Here is a 21,996-nt window from a genome sequence, read left to right on the forward strand (position 1 = left end):
CTCAATCCTGCGCCGCCATTTAATCAAATCGTGACCGTTCTGTTTCTCTTGAGTTGTACTCTTTCCCTCTAACCCCGATAACATTTGATTCATTTGTCGAATAAGGATCTATCTACCTCCGCCTTAAAAATATTCAGTAACCCACTTCCACCACCTTCCCAGGCAGAGAGATTCAAAGTTCTACAACCCTTTGAAAGAAAAAGAATTCTCATATTTGACCTATTGGGGCGTTCCCTAATTTAAACACAGCTACCCCGAGTTCTGGACTCACCCACAAGTGGAAACGTCTTTTCAGCATCCACCTTTTGAATGTCCCGGATCTTATCTGCGACAATCAAGTCACCCTTCACTCTCAGTAGTTCTGACAGCAGCTGTGGAGAGAAAAGGGAGCTAACGTTCGAGTTGCGACAAAGATTCATCCTGACTCGAAACGCTAGCTCCATAGAGACATGCTGAGAATGTTCAGTATTTTCTGGTTTTGTTCACTCTTCTGAACTCGAGCAGACACAAAGCCAACCTTTCCTGCCCACATAAGACAACCCAGTCATTCGGGTATGAATCTAGTAAACGTCATATGAACCCCTTCCAACATATTTACAGCCTTCTTTGAATAAGGTGACCAATACTACTCACAATATTCGAGGTATGGTGTCCCCAATGCGCTGTGTAACGGAAGCAGAACATCCTTACTTTTACCATCAATTCCTCTCGTAATAAATTAATCTTCTTGGTATACATATGAAAAATATTGTGATATTTGCAACTGGATTGTGGATGTATCGGTGTATTATTCTGCAGAGATGTCTGTGTACCTCTGTGGTATTTCTGGACCTATTTGTGTTTTAGGCGTATTGGAATATAAGAGAGAGAAATATTCCGGCAGGAAAAAGATACGTTTTCGAATGAAATTCTATCCAGACGAAGCAATGAAGGAGGAATAATTCAAATCAATGGGTAAGAAACAGAGGCATGAAAGGAATGTGCATCCGTCACACGAAATGAAAAGAAGAGCTAAATGACTTCCTGCTCGTTCAATTATGTTTACAATGTCGATTAAACTTCAGCAGTCCGTCTCTGGTGGTCTGGTGGTTAGGATTCGACGCTTTCACCGTCGGGGCCCGGGCTCGATTCCCGGTCAGAAAAGGAATCTTTTAGATTCATAACAGTTGCTCTCTTAACCACGGAGAAACCCTCTCTGTGGGAATTTTAACCGTTTCCGCCACTGGTTGGCAGATAAAATGCCAACCAAGAGGAAACTCCGGAAATGCTTTACAGACAAAGACTAGTTCCAAATCTCCAAATAATTATGATCACTCTACTGTAATTTGGATAAGATGTTTCATGGAAATTAAGCAAGTTGAGCCAAAAGCAGCGCCTCCTTATGGCAATGGCCTACTGTGATCTGTGGCCATTCATCGTTGACATCGACACATAGTCATAGAGTTTTACAGCAGAGAAAGAGGTCCTTCGGCCCATCGTGTCTGTGCTGGCCAACAAACACCAGTCTATCCTAACCCCATTTTCCAGCATTTTGTCCATCGTCTTGTATTCTATGACGTGTCAAGTGCTCATCTGAATACGTCATAAACATTGTGAGGGTTTCCGCCTCTACCCCTGCTCAGACAGTGAGTTCCAGATTCCCACCACGCTCTGGGGAAAAGTGTTTTTCCTCAAATCCTCTCCACGTCTCATGTTCCTTAGATCTAGCTTTATTGTCACGTGCACCGAGGTACAGTGAAAAGGATTGTTCTGCCTGCAGTCCAGACAGATAATTTCAGACAGGAAAAACAAGAGATGTCGGAAGACATCGATGGGGGAGAGCTCGCAGAGAGTCGCCACGCTCCAGCCCATCTTGAGATATCCTGTTGTTTACTCTATGCCCCTGGTTGTTAATCCCTCTACTAAGGGGAAGCGTTTCTTCCTGTCTACCCTATATTTGTTCCTCATAATTCTGTGCACCTCGATGAGCTCCCCCCCCCCCACCCCCCCACCCCCACTTCCCTTACCTGCTCTAAGGAAAACAACTCCATCCACCCAACCTCTCTTCCCACAGTTTTCCCATGGCTGCCTTCAGTGAATTCCCTGAACCTTGTACAGATCTGAAATGTTAATCCCCCCTTCCTCTCTCCATGGAAGCTGGCGGACTTGCTGAATGTTTCCAGAAGCTCTGGTATTATGTCAGATTCCCAGAGTGAGCAGTATCTCAAATTTTGTGAACAATGAAACAAACTCTCTCGATAAATCGATATTCCGATAAGATATGGGAAGCTGCAGAAGGAAAAGATTCAGAGAATTAGTTAATCGCACTGCAATTATATCCCGGCTGCACACTATAGTTCGGAAGGAGGGGGGATCAGCGATAAGGAACAAACCTGAGTTAAATTTAAAATGATTATAAGTGGAGGTTGGAAAATATTTTAATTTGTATTACACCCGTTTCCGGGGCAACGTTTCACCAAAACGGATCCAATTCAGCTCCAAACTTGGAGCTTCTGATTTACGATGTTCAAAAGATCACAAACTGCGAGTGGAACGTAGAACAACTGCTTGGAAGGCTGCTATGCTCACTAGTGGATCACCACCGCTGCTGGTGGGCATAGAGTCCGTATAGCCAAATAACCCAAGGCAGTTACCATAAGCATTATCCTGAGCCACAGAAGAGATATTGCATCCTGGTAACAAAAACATGGTCAAAGATGAGGATTTTAAAGAACATCTTAAAGAAGAGAGGGGGGAGAGAAGTCGAGGGAGCGAGAGAAGTGGTATCGTGGTATAGGGTACACGGACGGAGTCCAGAATTTTAGACCAGGTCATCTGAAAGCACGGCTGCCAATGCTATAGAGATTAAAGTCGGGAATGTACAAGATGGCAGAAGAGAGGAGATCTGTAAGATTTGTTGTGATGGAGGCGCTTATAAAGAAAGGGAGGGATTTAAAATAAGGATGAGGATCCGAAAATGGGGGCAATTCGGGCCAAGAGCCAGTGCAGATCATCAAATACCGGGTGGATTGGTGTCTGGACTTGGTTCACCAAGGTGCAGTTCCAGGCAGCGGGCGTCTGGATGAGCACAGGGTGGAAGCTGGGAGGCCGGCCAGGGGAACACTGGAATAATTAAGTCCAGAGTGAACCAAAGCATGGGTGAGGGTTTCAGCAGCAGATGAGCTGAGGCAGGATCAGAGTTGGACTCTGTTTAGGATGTGGAAGTACAGTGTATTCACCTGATAACATTCTGTCAGTCTGTCGAGTATCATGCAGTTTAGTCAGAGTAATTTGGGTGAAATGAGTAAAGTGCCTGTCGTTATTATTTAATATTAGGTTTGTTACTGTATCTGTATCCCGAAACGATTACATGAATACGGGAATCTTCTCATTTCACTCTGATCAGAATCCATATATAATGTTTCAATGACTTTTAGATTAATATAATAATATACAGACGGTGGACATTCAGTCCATCTTGCTGTGCAGGGTCTCCGAAAAACTATCCAATTAGTCACACTTCTCTTTCCTTTGTCCATAAACCCAAAAGCTTTCTATAGGTATGTCAGGAATAAAAGAATGACTAGGGTAAGAGTAGGGCCAGTCAAGGACAGGGATGGGAAGTTGTGTGTGGAGTCTGAAGAGATAGGCGAGATACTAAATGAATATTTTTCGTCAGTATTCACTCAGGAAAGAGAGAATGTTGTGGCGGAGAATGCTGAGACCCAGGCTATTAGAATAGATGGCATTGAGGTACGTAGGGAAGAGGCGTTGGCAATTCTGGACAGGCTGAAAATAGATAAGGCCCCGGGGCCTGATGAGATTTATCCAAGGATTCTCTGGGAAGCCAGGGAAGAGATTGCTGGGCCTTTGGCGTTGATTTTTATGTCATCATTGGGTACAGGAATAGTGCCAGAGGACTGGAGGATAGCAAATGTGGTCCCTTTGTTCAAGAAGGGGAGTAGAGACAACCCCAGCAATTATAGACCGGTGAGCCTCACATCTGTTGTGGGTAAAGTCTTGGAGGGGATTATAAGAGACAAGATTTATAATCATCTAGATAGGAATAATATGATTAGGGATAGTCAGCATGGCTTTGTGAAGGGTACGTCATGCCTCACAAACCTTATCGAGTTCTTTGAGAAGGTGACTGAACAGGTAGACGAGGGTAGAGCAGTTGATGTGGTGTATATGGATTTCAGTAAAGCGTTTGATACGTTTCCCCACGGTAGGCTATTGCAGAAAATACGGAGGCTGGGGATTGAGGGTGATTTAGAGATGTGGATCAGAAATTGGCTAGCTGAAAGAAGACAGAGGGTGGTGGTTGATGGGAAATGTTCAGAATGGAGTTCAGTTACAAGTGGCGTACCACAAGGATCTGTTCTGGGGCCGTTGCTGTTTGTCATTTTTATCAATGACCTAGAGGAGGGCGCAGAAGGGTGGGTGAGTAAATTTGCAGACGACACTAAAGTCGGTGGTGTTGTCGACAGTGCGGAAGGATGTAGCAGGTTACAGAGGGACATAGATAAGCTGCAGAGCTGGGCTGAGAGGTGGCAAATGGAGTTTAATGTAGAGAAGTGTGAGGTGATTCACTTTGGAAGGAATAACAGGAACGCGGAATATTTGGCTAATGGTAAAGTTCTTGGAAGTGTGGATGAGCAGAGGGATCTAGGTGTCCATGTACATAGATCCCTGAAAGTTGCCACCCAGGTTGATAGGGTTGTGAAGAAGGCCTATGGAGTGCTGGCCTTTATTGGTAGAGGGATTGAGTTCCGGAGTCATGAGGTCATGTTGCAGCTGTACAAAACTCTGGTACAGCTACATTTGGAGTATTGCGTACAGTTCTGGTCACCGCATTATAGGAAGGACATGGAAGCTTTGGAGCGGGTGCAGAGGAGATTTACCAGGATGTTGCCTGGTATGGAGGGAAAATCTTATGAGGGAAGGCTGATGGACTTGAGGTTGTTTTCGTTAGAGAGAAGAAGGTTAAGAGGAGACTTAATAGAGGCATACAAAATGATCAGGGGGTTAGATAGGGTGGACAGTGAGAGCGTTCTCCCGCGGATGGAAATGGCTAGCACGAGGGGACATAGCCTTAAACTGAGGGGTAATAGATATAGGACAGAGGTCAGAGGTAGGTGCTTTACGCAAAGAGTGGTGAGGCCGTGGAATGCCCTACCTGCAACAGTAGTGAACTCGCCAACATTGAGGGCATTTAAAAGTTTATTGGATAAGCATATGGATGATAATGACATAGTCTAGGTTAGATGGCTTTTGTTTTTTGACTTCCCATGTCGGTGCAACATCGTGGGCCGAAGGGCCTGTACTGCGCTCTATCGTTCTATGTTCTATGTTCTAACCCTGTAACCTCCCAAGAATCACAGATTTCTTGAAATCCATTCTAAAAGTTATTATTGAATCTGCTTTCTCCGCCCTTTCAGATGGTAATTCCAGATGGAAACAATCTGCTGTGTCAAATAAACTGTTCTTCTGTCAAATGTCTATACTCTTTTCGCCACCACTTCTCGCAATGGAACAGATTATTCTCATTGATTTCTGCATTTTGAGCAACTTTTTGATAATACTCCAGCTGGACGCTGCAATTCAAAAAGGTTGAACATCTCTTCCGTTTCTGGTTTCTAACTTTGTCTGGGCTCTGGTTTCGGCAGATTGAACATTGAACAAAGAACAAAGAAAAGTACAGCACAGCAACAGGTCCTTCGGCCCTCCAAGCCTGTGACAATCATGATACCCTAACTAAAAAAAACTCTGCCCTTATTCATGTACCCATCCAGGTGCCTCTTAAAGTTGCTAATGTGCTTCCACCATATCCTCCGGCAGCGTGTTCCAGGCACCCACCACTCTCTACATGATAAACACACCCGGCACATCTCCTTCAATCTTTCCTGCTCTCACCTATTGCCCCCTGGTAATTGACAGTTCCACCCTTGGAAAAATCCTGTGACTATCCAACCGGTCTATGTCTCTCATAATTTTGTAGACCTCTATCAGATCTCCCCTCAGCCTGTGTATTTCCAGTGAAAACTATCCTAGTTTATTCAACTTCTCCTCATTGCCAACACCCTCGAGGCCAGACAACATTCTGGTGAATCTTCTTTGCACTCTCTCCAAAGCTTCCACGTCCTTCTGATAATGTGGTGACCAGAACTGGACCCAATACTCCAAATGCGGCTTAACCAAGGATTTATATAGCTGCAACATGATTTCCGAACTCCTGCACTCAATGCCTCAGCTGATGAAGACAAGCATGACATATGCCTTCTTAAACACCTTGGCTACCTGTTTTGTCACTTTTAGGGAACTGTAGTGCTGCGTGCCCAGATCCCTCCATATATTAATGTTCTTAATGGTGCTGCCACTAACAATTCATACTTAGATTTGATCCTCCAGCGCATCTCCTCACATTTGTCCAGATTAAACTCCATCAGCCATTTCTGTGCCCAAGTCTCTAATAGGCCAGCACGGTAGCACAGTGAATAGCATTGTGGCTTCACAGCGCCAGGTTCCCAGATTCGATTCCACGCTGGGTCATTGTCTCTGCAGAGTTTATACGTTCTCCCCGAGTCTGCGTGGGTTTCCTCCGGGTGCTCTGCTTTTCTCCCACAGTCCAAAGGCTTGCAGGTTAGGTGGTTTCGCCATCTTAAATTGCCCTTGGTGTCCAAAAAGGGTTAGGAGGTTTTTTTGGGTTACAGGGATAGGGTGGAAGTGAGAGCTTAAGTAGGTAATGGGCCGAATGACCTCCTTCTGCACTGTATGTTCTATGTTCTATCCAAATCCTGTTATATCCTCTGACAATCCTCAGTACTATCAGCAATGCCGCAAACTCTATGTCATCAGCAAACTTACTAATCAGACCGTCCATATTTTCCTACAGATCATTTATATATACTACAAACAACAGAGGTCCCAGCACTGATCCCTGCTGAAACTAGCAACAGTCTCCATTCTGTAATATACCCTTCCATTGCTATTCTCTGTCATCTATAACCAAGCCAGTTTGTATCCATCTAGCCAGCCCACCCAGAATACGATTTGGTTATAGTTTTTGTACCAGTCTGCCATGTGGGGCCTTGTCAAACGCCTTAATAAAGTCCATATAAACTACATCCACAGCCCTTCCCTCATTAATTTTCTTTCTCACCTCTACTTTGGAACGATTTGGTCACTGAGTCCCTGCCTTTGCCTGCCGCCAGTGCACAATCTTGATCTGCACTCACTGTCTCCTGGACAACCACGGTTCAATTTCAAAGCCTACTTCTGATTTTCAGCTGATGAAAAGTCAACTGGTCCCCGTCGGGGAATTGAAGCCCGGTCTCCCACGTGATAGCCGGAACACGGACTACTTATGTTAATGAATAACATTTACTAATCTGGCTGTGCTGATCTTTCAACAACTCAATTAATAATGCAACAAAATCTGTCGAATTATGGTAATCGCCATCATAAATCCCAAATTAAAACGGAAACACAGTCAGTTCACTTAGAGAAGGTTTCCTTTCATCCTTCCAGTCTCACCCCAACACAACTCAAGGAATCCTGAAGACCCTGTAGTGCCACAGTGAGTAAGACCAGAAGACCATAAGACAGAATTAGGCCACTCGGCCCTGCGCGTCCGCTCCACAATTCAATCATGGCTGACCTTTTCCTCATCCCAATTCTCCGGCCTCCTCCCCATAACCCCTGATTCTCTTATTAATCAAGAAGGTATCTATCTATGCCTTAAAGACACAGTGATTTGGCCTCCACACCCTTCTGCGGTAAGGAATTCCTCAGATCCACCACCCTCTGGCTGAAGAAATTCCTCCTCATCTCTGAGTTAAAGGATCGTCCCTTTAGTCTGAGATTGTGTCCTCTGCTTCTAGTTTTTCCTACTAGTGGAAACATCCTCTCCACATCCACTCTATCCAGGCCTCACTGTATCCTGTAAGTTTCAATAAGATACCCCTCATTCTTCTAAACTCCAACGTGTACAGACCCAGAGTCCTCAACCGTTCCTCACACGACAAGATCTTCACTCCAGGGATCATTTTTGTGAACCTCTTCTGGACCCTTTCCAAGACCAGCACACTCTTCCTTATGTACGCGGTCCAAAACTGCTCACAATACCCCAAATGGGGTTTGACCAGAGTCTTCTACAGCCTCAGAACTACATCACTGATCTTGTATTCTAGCCCTCTCAACATGAATGCTAACATTGCACCTGCCTTCCTAACTGCCGACTGAACCTGCACGTTAACCTTAAGAGAATCGTGAACAAGGACTCCCAAGTCCCTTTGTGCTTCTGATTTCCTAAGTATTTTCCGATTAGAAAATAGTCTATGCCTCCATTCCTCCTTCCAAAGTGCATAACCTCATACTTTTCCACATTGTATTCCATCTTCCGCTTGTTTGCCCACTCTCCAAGCCTGTCCAAATCCTTCTCTAACCCCCTGCTTCCTCAATACTACCTGTCCCTCTCCAGATCTTTGTATCATCTGCAAATTTAGCCTTCAGTTCCTTCTTCCAGATCATTAGCAGTTTATTCCTGAAAGGATTGGGACATCCCTCCATTTTCAGATGAAAATGTTAATGTCTGATATAAAGGTCGGATTTCTCTACCCATTCTACCAATTAAGACGTTACTTGTTAGAAAGTATATGTTACCATTAATGAATTGAAAATCCACTTAAAATTTTATTTATTGTAAATAATACGTTCAATTGTCTACTTTACCTAAATTTACCATAAACTCTCGGAAATCTCCCGCCAATTTCTTCTCCCATGTTGTAATTTGCTGTTACAGGGAACGCAGAACCAGTCCTCTCCATCTCTCCTTTGATCTACCTGCTCCACTCCCTCTTAAACAGTAGAAATTTCGTTCACATGTACTCGAAAAGTCCACTCTGTTTCTCTCGCCACAGATGCCACCAGACCTGCTGATTTATTCCAAGTGTTTCTGTTTTATCTCCTGTTTACTAGACAGCCGCTTTAACCCACTAAGACACGGCGCTAAATAGCATTCAACTTTCTGATTCAAATTGGCCCGCAACTTGCGCAGAGTGGCAATCCTCAAAGGACTATCACTCTCGCCAGATTTACCTGCGCTGGGATTCCTAAATCTCTGTCTCTCCCAACCTTCCTCACTCAGGCTGGGTGAAACAGCGGTTGTAGCTGCCGGAAAGTAGAGGTTTGAAAGCGCAGGTATATTTTTACGTTTACGGAATAGGGAGGGGAGCGGGGGTCAGGAAAGGGCTCAGTCCGGGAAGAATGGAAGGGGCTCGATCCAGGTGGAAAGGAAGGAGGAGGCACTGTCCAAGTGTGAAGGAGTGAGAGGGGCTCAGTCCAGGTGTGTGTGGGAGGGGGGGGGGGGGAGGAAGTCCTATCGGGTCGGAGGTGAAATTGGGGTTTTTAAGGTGGTCCCGGGAGAGCGGGGGTGGGGGGAGTGGCGCGGCATAGTCGGGTCGGGCGGGGAACGTCGAGCTGAGGAGTGGGTTCAGGCGGGGATCGGGTTTGCGGGGGGGGGGGGGGGGGTGGTCAGGCCGAGGCTGTTGATCCGGGGTCCGACGGCGTCAGGTCGGGCTGTGGGGGTAGGGAGAGGCGGGTGCCAGGCCGGGCGGGGGATTGAATTGGGCCGCAGGGATGGAGGGAGGATCGGGCCGGGGTGGGCGATGTGGGGGTGGTGTGATGGCTCCCCTGGGAGGCCGTGTTCGTGCGGGGTGCCCCGTGAGGGTCTGGGTCTGGGTGTTTCAATCGTTACTCTGGAGTGAGAAGTTTGTTTTTAGTTTAACTCTTTCATATTATCAGGGTAAAACGAGCAGAACTATCTGAAGCTAGCGATTTCAATCGCTTCTGTTGGATGGTTCCCAGCCCAGCTCAATTGTCCAGAGGAAGTTAGCTCTTCTCGGAAATTGCCAGGTAGCCCCTTACGTGGCTACCCCCTAAATGCGACCCTGGGGAAGCAGGCAGTTATGGGTCAAAGTTTTGAATTGCTTCCAATTCCAATTCCCAATTGCTTCCAATTCCCGTACCGGCCTCCACGAACAGGCGCCGGAATGTGGCGACTAGGGGCTTTTCGCACTAACTTCATTGAAGCCTACTTGTGACAGTAAGCGATTATTATTATTACGATTATTAATTATTTTACAGCAAACATAATTGTTCATTTGTTATGAAGCTGCATGGCAGATCGAATTGAGAACATTCATGTCAAAGATCATTCGAGCACGGACACAACTCCGGAGAAGTCAGCATTAACGGGATAGGGTAGATGGATTCTTACAAAAAATAGAAGAATCAAAGGTGATTTGATGGAAATGTGTAATATTTTATGGGTCTTAACAGGGTAGATGTTGGAAATATGTTTCCTGAGGCTCGGGTTTCTCGTTCTAGTGGTCAGAATCTCAGAGGAAAGCAACAGTCATTATCTCTGAGATGAGGAAACATATCTTCATTCAAAGAGTTGGGAATCTTTTGAATTCTAGAGACGGGAAAGCGGTGGATGAGCAAGGCAGAGATCGATATTAAATCATAGAATAGAATCCCTACAATGCAGAAGGAGGCCATTCGGCCCATCAGGTCTGCACCGATCCTTCGATAGATCACCCTACCTAGGCCCAATCCCCCAGCCTATTCTTGCAACTCGCCCCTCATGACCAATCTACCTACTGTGGGAGGAAACCGGAGCACTTGGCGGAAACCCATGCACACACGGGGTGAATGTACATACCCCACACAGACAGTTGCCCAGGTTCTATGGGAATAATTGGGTTATGGGGATAGTTCAGGAAGGCGCAATTCAGGCAGATGATCCAGGTAGTTATTGAATGTTTGAGAAGCAGTGCAGACCAGTACATGATACGCCTGCTCCTATTTCTCATGTTCTTACAGACACTACTCAGAGAGACAGTGAAGATTATACTGACCCTGCAGTCGAAGCAGTGCTGAGTCAGCAGTAAGATTCCAGCGTTTGGTGAGTTATATTCGGAGGACAAGCTCCATGCTCACTGAATCACAGAGTGGTCACAGTACAGCAGGCTGGCACTCAGGCCATTCTGTCTGTGCGGTCTTTCTGAAGGATCCATTCACTGTTGTCACTCCCCAGTCTTCTCCCCGGTCCCCGTGCATTCTTCATTTTCGAACCTTCTTCAAATTCCAGTCTCTTGAGGATAAAAGGATAAAGGATTATCTGATCAATTTTTCTATCCTGTAAAAAATGAATTGTTCAGCTAAGCAGGGAGAAAATGTTTCTCCGCCCACTGGTAAGAATGGGATTGAAGGGCAGCACGGTGGTGCAGTGGACAGCACTGCTGCCTCACGACGCCGAGATCCCAGGTTCGATCCTGGCTCTGGGTCACTGTCCGTGTGGAGTTTGTACATTCTCCCCTTATTTGCGTAGGTTTCGCCCCCACAACCCAAATATGTGCAGGGTAGGTGGATTGGCCACGCTAAATTGCCCCTTAATTGGAAAAAATGAATTGGGTACTCTAAATTTATTTTAAAAAAGAATGGGATTGAATGTTAATCTGGTGGTTGCCAGTTGATATGGAATGAAATGGCTCAGGAGCTCACCTACACTGGGTGTGGGGAGAGATTCAGGTGCTCCCCAATCTCACTGAACATCTTGATGTGAACACTGTGGAATGACCATTCACCGGCTCTGACTGAGGGAAGAGATTCACACAGACCCTCCACCTGCTGAGACACCCGTGGGTTCACAAGTGACGGCAGTGGTTGGAGCTTGCCTTTATTGCTCCTGTTAATCACATCGACGACTGAAGCATGCTCATTCTGGCAGAATTCTGACTCTGTGCTTGTGAGTTTGGTGTCCAAAGTTTCTGACATTGTGTGCCAACTCCTTGGTTTCTTCAAGAAGAGACATATTAATCTGAATGTTAAGGACTTTTTGGGGATGGAAAGCGGGATCCCACTGCCTACATTCTAGGATTAGGGAAGTGTTGGCTGTACTGATACGAGATTGTTGTGATTTTCCAAAATTCCCCACATTCTGAAAGGTCCAGTGGAGTGGAATGCACAACATGTAGTTCCAATATTTAAGAAAGGTGAGAGACAGGAAACAGGGCATCATAGAATCGTAAGATCACTAAGTGCAGAAGGAGGCCATTCGGCCCATTGAGTCACCGAGCCTATGAACGAGCACTCTACACAGACCCACTCCCCTGCCCTATCCCTACAATCCCATCTAGGGGCAATTTAACATGACCGATCCACCTAATCTGCATATCCTTGGACTGTAGGAGGAAACCGGAGCATTCAGAGGAAACCCACGCAGACACAGAAAGAATGTGCAGACCCCACACAGACAGTCACCCGAGGTCGAAATCGAACCCAGTCCCTAGTGCTGTGAGGCAGCAGCGCCAACTACTGTGCCACCGTGCCACCTCTCAATCAGGAAACAGGCCTAACATCAGTCAACAGAAATGTACTGGAAGATATTAATACTGAAATGGTAACAATACACTGAGGAAAGCAGAATATGATCAGACAAAGTCAGCATGGTTTAATGAAAAATAAATCCAGTACAATTTGATGGTGATGTAACTAACAGATCAGATCAAAGGGAACCATGAGATTATGTATAGTGACTTTTCGGAAGTCATTTGATAAGGTACCACACACAAGATTGTTGCACATATAAGGGCTCATGAGAATGGTGCAAAATATTAACATGGATAAACAAAACAGAGAATAGGAAATAACGTGCCCATTAGACCATAAGGCAGTAGGGAAGAATTAGGACATTCGGCCCATCAAGTCTGCTCTGCTATTCGATGAGATCAAGACTGATTGGATATGATAATCCTTAACTCCGCTTTCCCACCTTTTCCTCATAACCATTGACTTCCTTGCTGATTAAGGATCTGTCTATCTCAGCCTTGAATATACTTAACGGGCCTGCCTCTACAGCTCTTTGTGGTAAATGCAAAATTACACAGATTCACTACCCATTGTCTTATATGAGGGGCTCTTAAATCGTGATTATGCCCCCTGGTTCTTGACTCTCTCACAAAGGGTCTCATCCTCTCCACATCGGACATGTTCAGCCCCCGATAATTCTATGTGTCTCACTAAAATCACCTTTCATTCTTCTAAACTCCAATGAGTACAGGACCAACCTACTCAACCTCTCCTCATAAGAAAAAAAAAATAGACCTGGAATTAGCCGAGTGAATCTTCTCTGGACTGTTTCCAACGTCAGTATAACTTTCCTTAGATAAGTGGACCAAAACAGATCACAGTATTCCAGGTTTGGTCGAACTAGTGCCTTGTATAGTTTTTGCAAGGTTTCCCTACTTTTATACTCCATTCCCTTTGAAATAAAGGGAGCCTTCAACACATCATCGATGAAGACGAATATCTCGCCAAGGTCATCCCCACACCCCCACTTCTTGCCTTCAAACAACCGTGCAACCTCAAGCAAACCATTGTTTGCAGCAAACTACCCAGCCTTCAGAACAGCGAGGACGACACTAAACAACTCTGCCATGGCAGTCACTGCAAGACGTGCCGGATCATCGACATGGGTACCACCATTACACGTGAGAACACCATCCACCAGGTACGTGGTACATGCTCGTGCGAGTCAGCCAACGTTGTCTACCTCATACACTACAGGAAAGTATGTCCGGAAGCGTGGTACATTGGCAAGACCATGCAGATGCTGCGACAACGGATGAACAGACATCGCGCGACCATCGCCAGGCAGCAATGTTTCCTTCCAGTCGGGGAACATTTCAGCAGTCAAGGGCATTCAGCCTCTGATCTTCGTAAGCGTTCTCCAAGGTGGCCTTCAGGACACGCGACAACGCAGAATCACCGAGCAGAAACTTACAGCCAAGTTCCGCGCACATGAGTATGGGCTCAACTTGGACCTTGGATTCATGTCGCATTACATTCGCCCCCCACCATCTGGCCTGGGCTTGCGAAATCCTACCAACTGTCCTGCACTTGGGAGAATTCACACCTCTTTAACTTGTGATTATCCCTCTCTCCAGTTGCTCCGTTTGGACCTGTAAAGACTTAATCGCCTACAAACACTCACATTCAAAGTATTGTCTTGCATTTTTGTCTTTGTCGATATAAATGTTTCTGGAACCCACCTCTTCATTCACCTGAGGAAGGAGCAATGCTCCAAAAGCTAGTGATTCGAAACAAACCTGTTGGACTTTACCCTGGTGTTGTAAGGCTTCTTACTATGCTCACCCCAGTCCAACGCCGGCATCTTCACACTTTGAAATAAAGGCTAACATTTCATTTGTCTTGCCTATTACTTACTGAACTTGCATGCTAGCGCTTTGTGATTTATGCACGAGGATCCTAAACCCCATGGTGCTGCAGTTTCCTTCAGGTTTTCTCCATTTAAATAATATTCAACGCCTTCATTCTTCCGACCTGTGGAAGGGAAAGTAATGAGTTGCCCACTTAGAAGCATGCTGGGAAATGCTTGACTATAGTTTAACACTACTTTTGAACGAAAATACGTAGGTCAGGTAACCTGAACAAAATACTGCTTAGTATTTTGGTCTCGGCCTTATTATGCTAACACATTGTCCTCCGAAAGATAACAAAATGCATACTCGAGTTGTTTTTAGCCAAGGGCAAGAACCATACATACCACGTATTTCATCTTACGTACTGTCCAAGGTCTATTTAATATAAACATGGATGTTTACTTCAAGCTGTTATTTCAGACTAGAAAGATATGCTTTCTTCGGTCGAATCTCAGAGTACTGTGGAATGGCTACTTAGCCAGACTGGCCTATCTGCAAATATATTTGTGTCAAATAAATATCTTTTAACGAAACTCGAAGAATTTGTCTTCATTATAATTTCCACGACACTACCAAAGTATATCTCTTGACATTTTCCTACATACGTTCCATCCGCCATGTCATTTCGCACTCACTTAACCTGTCTATGTCTCTCTGTGGACTCATTGTGTCATCTTCACCATTTGCCTTCCCATCCATTTTTATGGCATGTGCAAATTATATATTTTTGGGTTGGAACGTTGTTATTGCAGAACATGACAAGGAGCAGGACTAGAGTTTTGACTATTTATAACCTATACTAATGACTTATTTGAAGGGAGCAAGACCCATGCATTCATGCTGTCGATGGTATAATGTTAACAGAAAGCGTGAGGAGGAGACAACGAGTCGACAAGGGGACATGAATTGAGGGGTAAGAAGGTGTCAGATAGAGTATAATATATGCAAATGTGTGGTTAGTCACTTTGTTAAGAAGCATAGAAGACACAATAAGAAAATAGATGATATGCTGATGTTTGTTCCAAAAGGATTGGAATGAAGTTAAATTAATGGAAATAAAGCAGGGCAGCTCATGGACATCAGGAATTGTGTTGTAAATTATGATGATGAATAATGGCAGCAATGCCTGCTGAGTATGGTGCAATGTCCGAGGACATTGGAGAGAAATACTCAAACCCAAGCGAATCTTGGGGCAATGCGCCTAAAATATATTATATTAGTTCTCATTGTAACCTGTGTTAGAATCTTCCTCATCAACCAAACGATCAATATAGGAGGAACTAACAACGTCTGTAATTTCAAGAGGAAAGTTGGGCGGTAATTTCCTTGTGATTCAAGCCTATATTGTACATTATCTTCTAATGGGGGTTGATAATCCTGGGTAACAATAGATTACTAAATGTTAATTTTTTGTTGTCGTCTCTGTCATAGAGTCGTAGAAGTCTACAGCACAGAAAAGTCCGTTCAGCCCATCACATTTGTGGCAGTCAAAAATAATCAATTAAGTATTCCAATCCCATTTTCCAGCAACTGGCCCATAGCCTTGGATACCTTGGCATAGAAAATGCACATCTAAATACTTCTTAAATGGTATAAGGGTATCTGGCTCCACTACCCTTTCACGCAGACTCCCACCACTCTCTGGGTGAAAATGTTTTTCCTCATATCCCAAACCTCCTGCCCCTTATGTTAAATCTATACCCCCTGGTTGATGATCCCTCCAACACAGGGAAAGGTTCTTCCTGTCTACTCTATCAATGCCCATCATAATTGTATATATCTCAATCATGTTCTACCTCAGTCTCCTCTGCTCCAAGGAAAACAACTCCACTTTAACCACTGTCTCTTCACTGTCAAAACTCGCCAGCACAGGAAACATCCTGGTAAATCTCCTTTGCATCCTTTCCAATGTTATTGCCTCCTTTCTTTGACGGTGATTACAGAACTGCACACAATATTCTAGCTGTGTTTTAAGCAACGTTTTAAACAGTTCCAGCAAAACCTCCCTGCTCTATGTCTCGGATAATAAAGTCAAATATACCATATGCTTTCTTTACCACTGTATCTACCTGCCCTGCTACCTTAAGGGACCAGTGTACATGCATACTACTTTTCTTCTGATCTTCGGTGCTTCCCAGGGTCCTGCCATTTATCATGTATTCCCTTGCCTTGTTTGTCCTCCCCAAATGCATCGCCTCGCACTCTTCCAGATGTTGTTCAGTGTAGATTTAAGGTTCGGAGAAAGAGGGGGAATTGGACGATCAAAACTGCTCAAAACTTTCTTGAATTTTTCAAACATTGTGGCTCTGATAGGCACTAATACATTATCCCCAATATTGATCAGATAGTTTGATGTTCTCCACCCGATTGGACTGCAAATACATAGATACATAGATACATAGAAGATAGGAACAGGAGTAGGCATTTTTGGTCCTTCGAGCTTGCTCCGCCATTTATCACACACATGGCTGAACATCCTATTCAATAGCCTAATCCTGCTTTCTCCCCATAGCCTTTGATCCCATTCTCCCCAAGTGCTATATCTAGCCGCCTCTTGAATATATTCAATGTTTTAGCAGCAACTACTTCCTGTGGTAATGAATTCCACAGGCTCACCACTCTTTGGGTGAAGAAATGTCTCCTCATCTCTGTCCGAAATGGTTTACCCTGAATCATCAGACTGTGACCTCTGGTTCTTGGCACACCCATCATCGGCAACATCTTCCCAGCATCTACCCTGTCCAGTCCTGTTAGAATTTAATAATTCTCTCTGAGATCCCCCTCATTCTTCTGAACTCCAGTGAGAATGATCCGAACCTAGTCAAATTCTCAGAACAATCCTAACCAAGTCAATCTTTCTGATTTCATGTGTTCTCTGTTAGTCTGTAGTGTGGTTGTAGGTGTGTCCAGGACTTTGAGTGTGTGTCTACATGTTGGTGTGGGTGTCTTAGTGTGGGTATGTGTGTGTTGGAGAGGACATGCATGCGTGTGTGTGTGTGGCAAATAGTATTTATATGGGTATATGTGTGGGTGTCTACGTGTGGGTGTCTATGCACACTGTTTTTCATTAGCTTCAATACAAATCTTCCTCTCCAAGGAGACACTGTGCCTCCTGAGAATCCCATCAAATAATTTAAATGGTACAATTGGGAGATTCTTCAAACAAGTTGATACCGCCGGCTCACTGTGCTGTGCAAAACTTGACAGCTGCAAACCTCCCCTACTTTTCCTTGAATAATAAGATGTGGCTGCTAGTTTTCTGGTTCTCTTACTTTCCGTGCACTCAGCATAGAATCATAGAATACCTCCAGTGCATAAGAAGGCCATTCGGCCCACTGAGTCTGCAACAACCCTCTGAAAGAGCACCCTACCTCGGCCCAATTCCCCCATCCTATCCCCGTAAACCCGCCCAGGGGCAATTTAATATGGTCAATTCATCTAACCTACTTATCTGTGGTTTGTGGGAGGAAACCAAACTATCCCCCAAAAAAACATGCAGACCCGGGGAGAACGTGAGAACTCCACACGGTCACCCGAGGTCAGAATCGAACCTGGGCCCTGATGCTGTGAGGCAGCAGTGCAAATCAATGTGCCATTGATCTTCAGATATTTCATAAAGTCCTTGAGAACAGTGCTACGGGAGTCCATCCCGTACCAGCCTCCCAGAACAGGTGCCGGAATGTGGCGACTAGGGGCTTTTCACAGGAACTTCATTTGAAGCCTACTTGTGACAATAAGCGAATTACATTTCATTTCATTTCAGAACAGAATCCACCAGCCTCTCGTCTCCAATTTAAATCCTTCTATTGTTCTTACGAACAGACAGCAATGGAATTGCTGCAATCAGAGATGATCCAGATCTTTCTACCCAACACCAATCCTCATCTGCGTTCTCGATGTTAATGTGATTAATATAGAAAATAAAAATAATTTCACCACTTTAAACCTGATTCAACAGTCACACACTCTGTATAAATTACAAACTCTGAGACCTGATATTCCTTTTTAGTCAGTATAATCTGAATGTTGACGGTATCAGCAAGTGATTAGCACTGTGGATTCATAGCGCCAGGGTTCCAGGTTCGATTCGTTGCTGTGTTTCTGTCTGTGCGGAGTCTGCACATTCTCCCCGTGTCTGCGTGGGGTTCCTCCGGGTGTTCCAGTTTCCTCCCACAGTCCAAAGACGTGCAGGTTAGGTAGTTTGGCCATCCTAAATTGCCCTTAGTGACCAAAAAAGATTAGGCGGGGTTTTTGGGTTACGGGGATAGTTTTTAAGTGGGTTGGTGCAGACTCGATGGGCCGAATGGCCTCCTTCTGCACTGTATGTTCTATGTTCTATGTATTAACCTTCTCTCTAACCTGTCCTAAATCTTCAGTCGGTTCACATTGAAACCAGAGACTCTCCTTGTTCTGATGGCCACATGCCCTGCTGTCCAGTTGTTCCTTTAAGTCAGCCCTTAGCCTGTCCATTATTTAAGCATTATCCTACATTTTACTGACAAATGTTGAAATGTTTGCTCCACACCCACGGGGTTTCATCTATTTAAACCAACAAACAGAAAGGTCCAGTTTTCCCTGAAGTTTGAGTGAAATCAGCTTCCAAAATAACGCCGACTTTCAGCCAGTGAGGGAGATCCGGGTGCAGCCCCGACCATCATTCACTCTGATTGGTTGGAGGACCAGCCGCTCGCGCATCGTCCTCCATGGCCGCCCCCTGTTTCTATTGGTCTTTAGCTGCCGTCAATCACTCAGGCATTGCGAGCTGGTGCATGCGCGGTACGGTTATGAAACTGGACTCGCTGCGCGGAAACTCGGAGCGGGTTAGAGTGGGCCGGGAGGGAGCCGGAGGACGGGGCGGTCGGGGTTGCCTAAATGTGATGTGAAGATCTCAAACACCGAATAAGGAGCTCCGAGTCCGGGATTTGTTGGGCAGCCGCCGGCGGGTTTTGATCCGGAATCAGGCCCGGGTTAATGTGCGGCAGGGCGCATGTGCAGATTGAGTGAGATCCTGCATCAGCCCCTCATGGTGCGGAAGGTAGAATATTAACATGGATGGGAGATTGGAGAGTTAAGAGGAGACAGAAAGTAGGTATAATGGATAATGGTGTGGGTGGGTAACATATTGACATGGATAGGAGATTGGATAGTTAACAGGAAACAGTAGTTTTAAATAGAACTATACAGTGCAGAACAAGACCATTCGGCCCATTGAGTCTGCACCGACCCTCTGAAAAAGCACTCTACATAGGCCCATGCTCCCAAGCTATCCCTGTAATCCACACATCATAGTAATTGATCATGGCCAATCCATCTAACCCGTACATCTTTGGACTGTGGGAGGTAACCCATGCAGACACTGGGAGAATGTGCAAACTCCACACAGACGGTTACCCATGGTTGGAATCAAACCAGGGTCCCTGCTGCTGTAAGGCAGCCGTGCTAACCACTGTACCGCCGTGCTGCCATAGGTCATCGTGTCACAGTAAAATATTGTCACGGAGAGGAGTTTGGATAGTTAACAGGAAACAAAGAGGAAGTTTAAATGGGTCATCGTGTTGGATCTAAAATATTGTAATTGATGGGTCATTGGATAGTTAGCAAACGGACAGTAAAGAGACAGTATGTATAAAAGTGTCATGGAAGAGGACCTAAAATATTGTCATCGATGGGAGATTGGATAGGTTGCAATCAGATCGGCCATGATCATAGAATTTAGAATGCAGAAGGAGGCCATTCTTCCTATTGGGTCTGCCCTTGGAAAGTGCACCCCACTTAAGCTATGCCTGCACCCTATCCCAGTAACCCCACTTAACCTTTTGGACACTAAGGGCAATTTAGCATGGTCAATCCACCGACCCTATACATCTTTGGACTGTGGGAGGAAACCGGAGCATCCGGAGGAAACCCACGCAGACATGGGGAGAAAATGCAAGCTCCACATAGTCACCTGAGGCAGAATTGAACCCGGGACCCTGAAGCTGTGAGGCAGCAGTGCTAACCATTGCACCACATTGTCGCCCTTATCCTATTGAAGGATAGAGCAGGTTCAAAGAGCCAACTGCCCTACTCCTGCTCATTGTTCGTATGAAATGGGGATTTTACGATGGGTTTGGATTTCACTCCAACAGGGAGTGTGTCAAGACAGGAATTTAAAGCTTTGAGGAACATGAGAGGACAAAAATATTCCATTAAATCTATTGTTTATTCTGAATTTCTATCCTGTATTTACAATGATGACTTTTGTGAACTCCTTCAACAGGATAGCAGAAGGGAAGGATTCTCAGATGAAAAACTGAAACCAAACATTATGGTCGATTATCCAAGTCCAAATATCATCAGACTTTAAATGTGGAGGAAGAAATGCCTGTCTGTGGGAGAACATTTCAAACATCAGTGTCATTCGAAAAGACCTAAACCCCCCCCCCCCCCCCCTCGAGTAAAAGTGTTCCAGTGACTGTGGAAATAGCTCTAACCAGTTGCGCAGTCTGAAAGAAAATCACGGCATTAATCGCTGAGAAAAACCATACATGTGTTCTGTGTGTTGTTGAGGCTTCAATTGATCACCCAACCTGGAGAGGCACAAGTCCACCGGCACCATAGAGAAACCATGGATATGTGAAGACTGTGGGAAGGGATTCAATTACCCATCCCTGCTGGAAATCCATCGACGTATTCACACTCGGCAGAAACCGTGGAAATGTGAGGATTGTGGTAAAGGATTTAATTATCCAGAGCAGCTGGAAAACCATCGACGCAGTCACACTGGGGAGAAACCATGGAAATGTGAATATTGTGGTAAAGGATTCAATTATCCATCCCTGCTGGAAAACCATCAACGCTGTCACATTGGAGCTGACATCAGAGAGAAACCGTGGAAATGTGAAGATTGTGGTAAAGGATTTGATTATCCATCCCTGCTGAAAAACCATCGACGCAGTCACACTGGGGAGAGGCCGTGGAAATGTGAGGATTGTGGTAAAAGATTTAATTACCGGCATTTGCTGGAGGTCCATCGACGCAGCCACACTGGGGAGAAGCCGTTCATCTGCTCTGTGTGTGGGAAAGGATTTATTAAGTCATCCTGCCTCATGATACACCAGCGAATTCACACTGAGGAGAAGCCCTTCAGCTGCACGTCCTGTGGAAAGAGGTTCAGGCAGTCATCAAAGCTCAATGCACATCAGCAAGTTCACATTGGGGAGAGACTGTTCACCTGTTCCGTGTGTGGGAAGGGATTCAGTCGGTCAGCCTACCTCCTGATACATGAGCGAATTCATACTCAGGAGAAGCCCTTCAGCTGCACTTCCTGTGGGAAGACGTTCAGGCAGTCAGCCAACTTGGTTACACACCAGCGAATTCACACTGGAGAGAGACCATTCAGCTGCACTTACTGTGGAAAGGGCTTCAGGAGGTCATCCAGCCTGAGCACACACCAGCGTGTTCACACAGGGGAGAGACCGTTCACCTGCTCGGTGTGTGGGAAGGGATTCACTCAGTCAGCCAGCCTGGTGTCGCACAAGCGAATTCACACTAAGGAGAAGCCATTCAGCTGCTCTTCCTGTGGCAAGAGGTTCAGGCATCTGTCCACCCTCAGTGCACACCAACGTACTCACACTGGGGAGAGGCCATTCCTCTGCTCCGTGTGTGGGAAGGGATTCACTCAGTCACGGTATCTGCTGAAACACCAGCAAGCTCACAACTGACTTTAGGGGCTGGATTCTGCTGTTTA

The 21,996-nt window shown here is 45.4% G+C and overlaps 1 protein-coding gene across 1 annotated transcript in view; it reads left to right on the forward strand.

The window, feature by feature from the left end:
• Positions 1–20,827: 20,827 nt before the first annotated feature.
• The window catches only part of LOC140411374 (uncharacterized), a gene marked incomplete at its 5' end in the record, with an annotated part of 35,390 nt that continues 34,221 nt past the window's right edge, over positions 20,828–21,996 (forward strand). The window contains one exon of the mRNA XM_072500493.1: positions 20,828–21,969. Within this exon, the coding sequence (XP_072356594.1) occupies positions 20,828–21,969 (1,142 nt within the window). The remainder of the gene's footprint in view (positions 21,970–21,996) is intronic.

Source organism: Scyliorhinus torazame, chromosome 4 (assembly GCF_047496885.1).
Source record: "Scyliorhinus torazame isolate Kashiwa2021f chromosome 4, sScyTor2.1, whole genome shotgun sequence".
Lineage (NCBI taxonomy): Eukaryota > Metazoa > Chordata > Chondrichthyes > Carcharhiniformes > Scyliorhinidae > Scyliorhinus > Scyliorhinus torazame.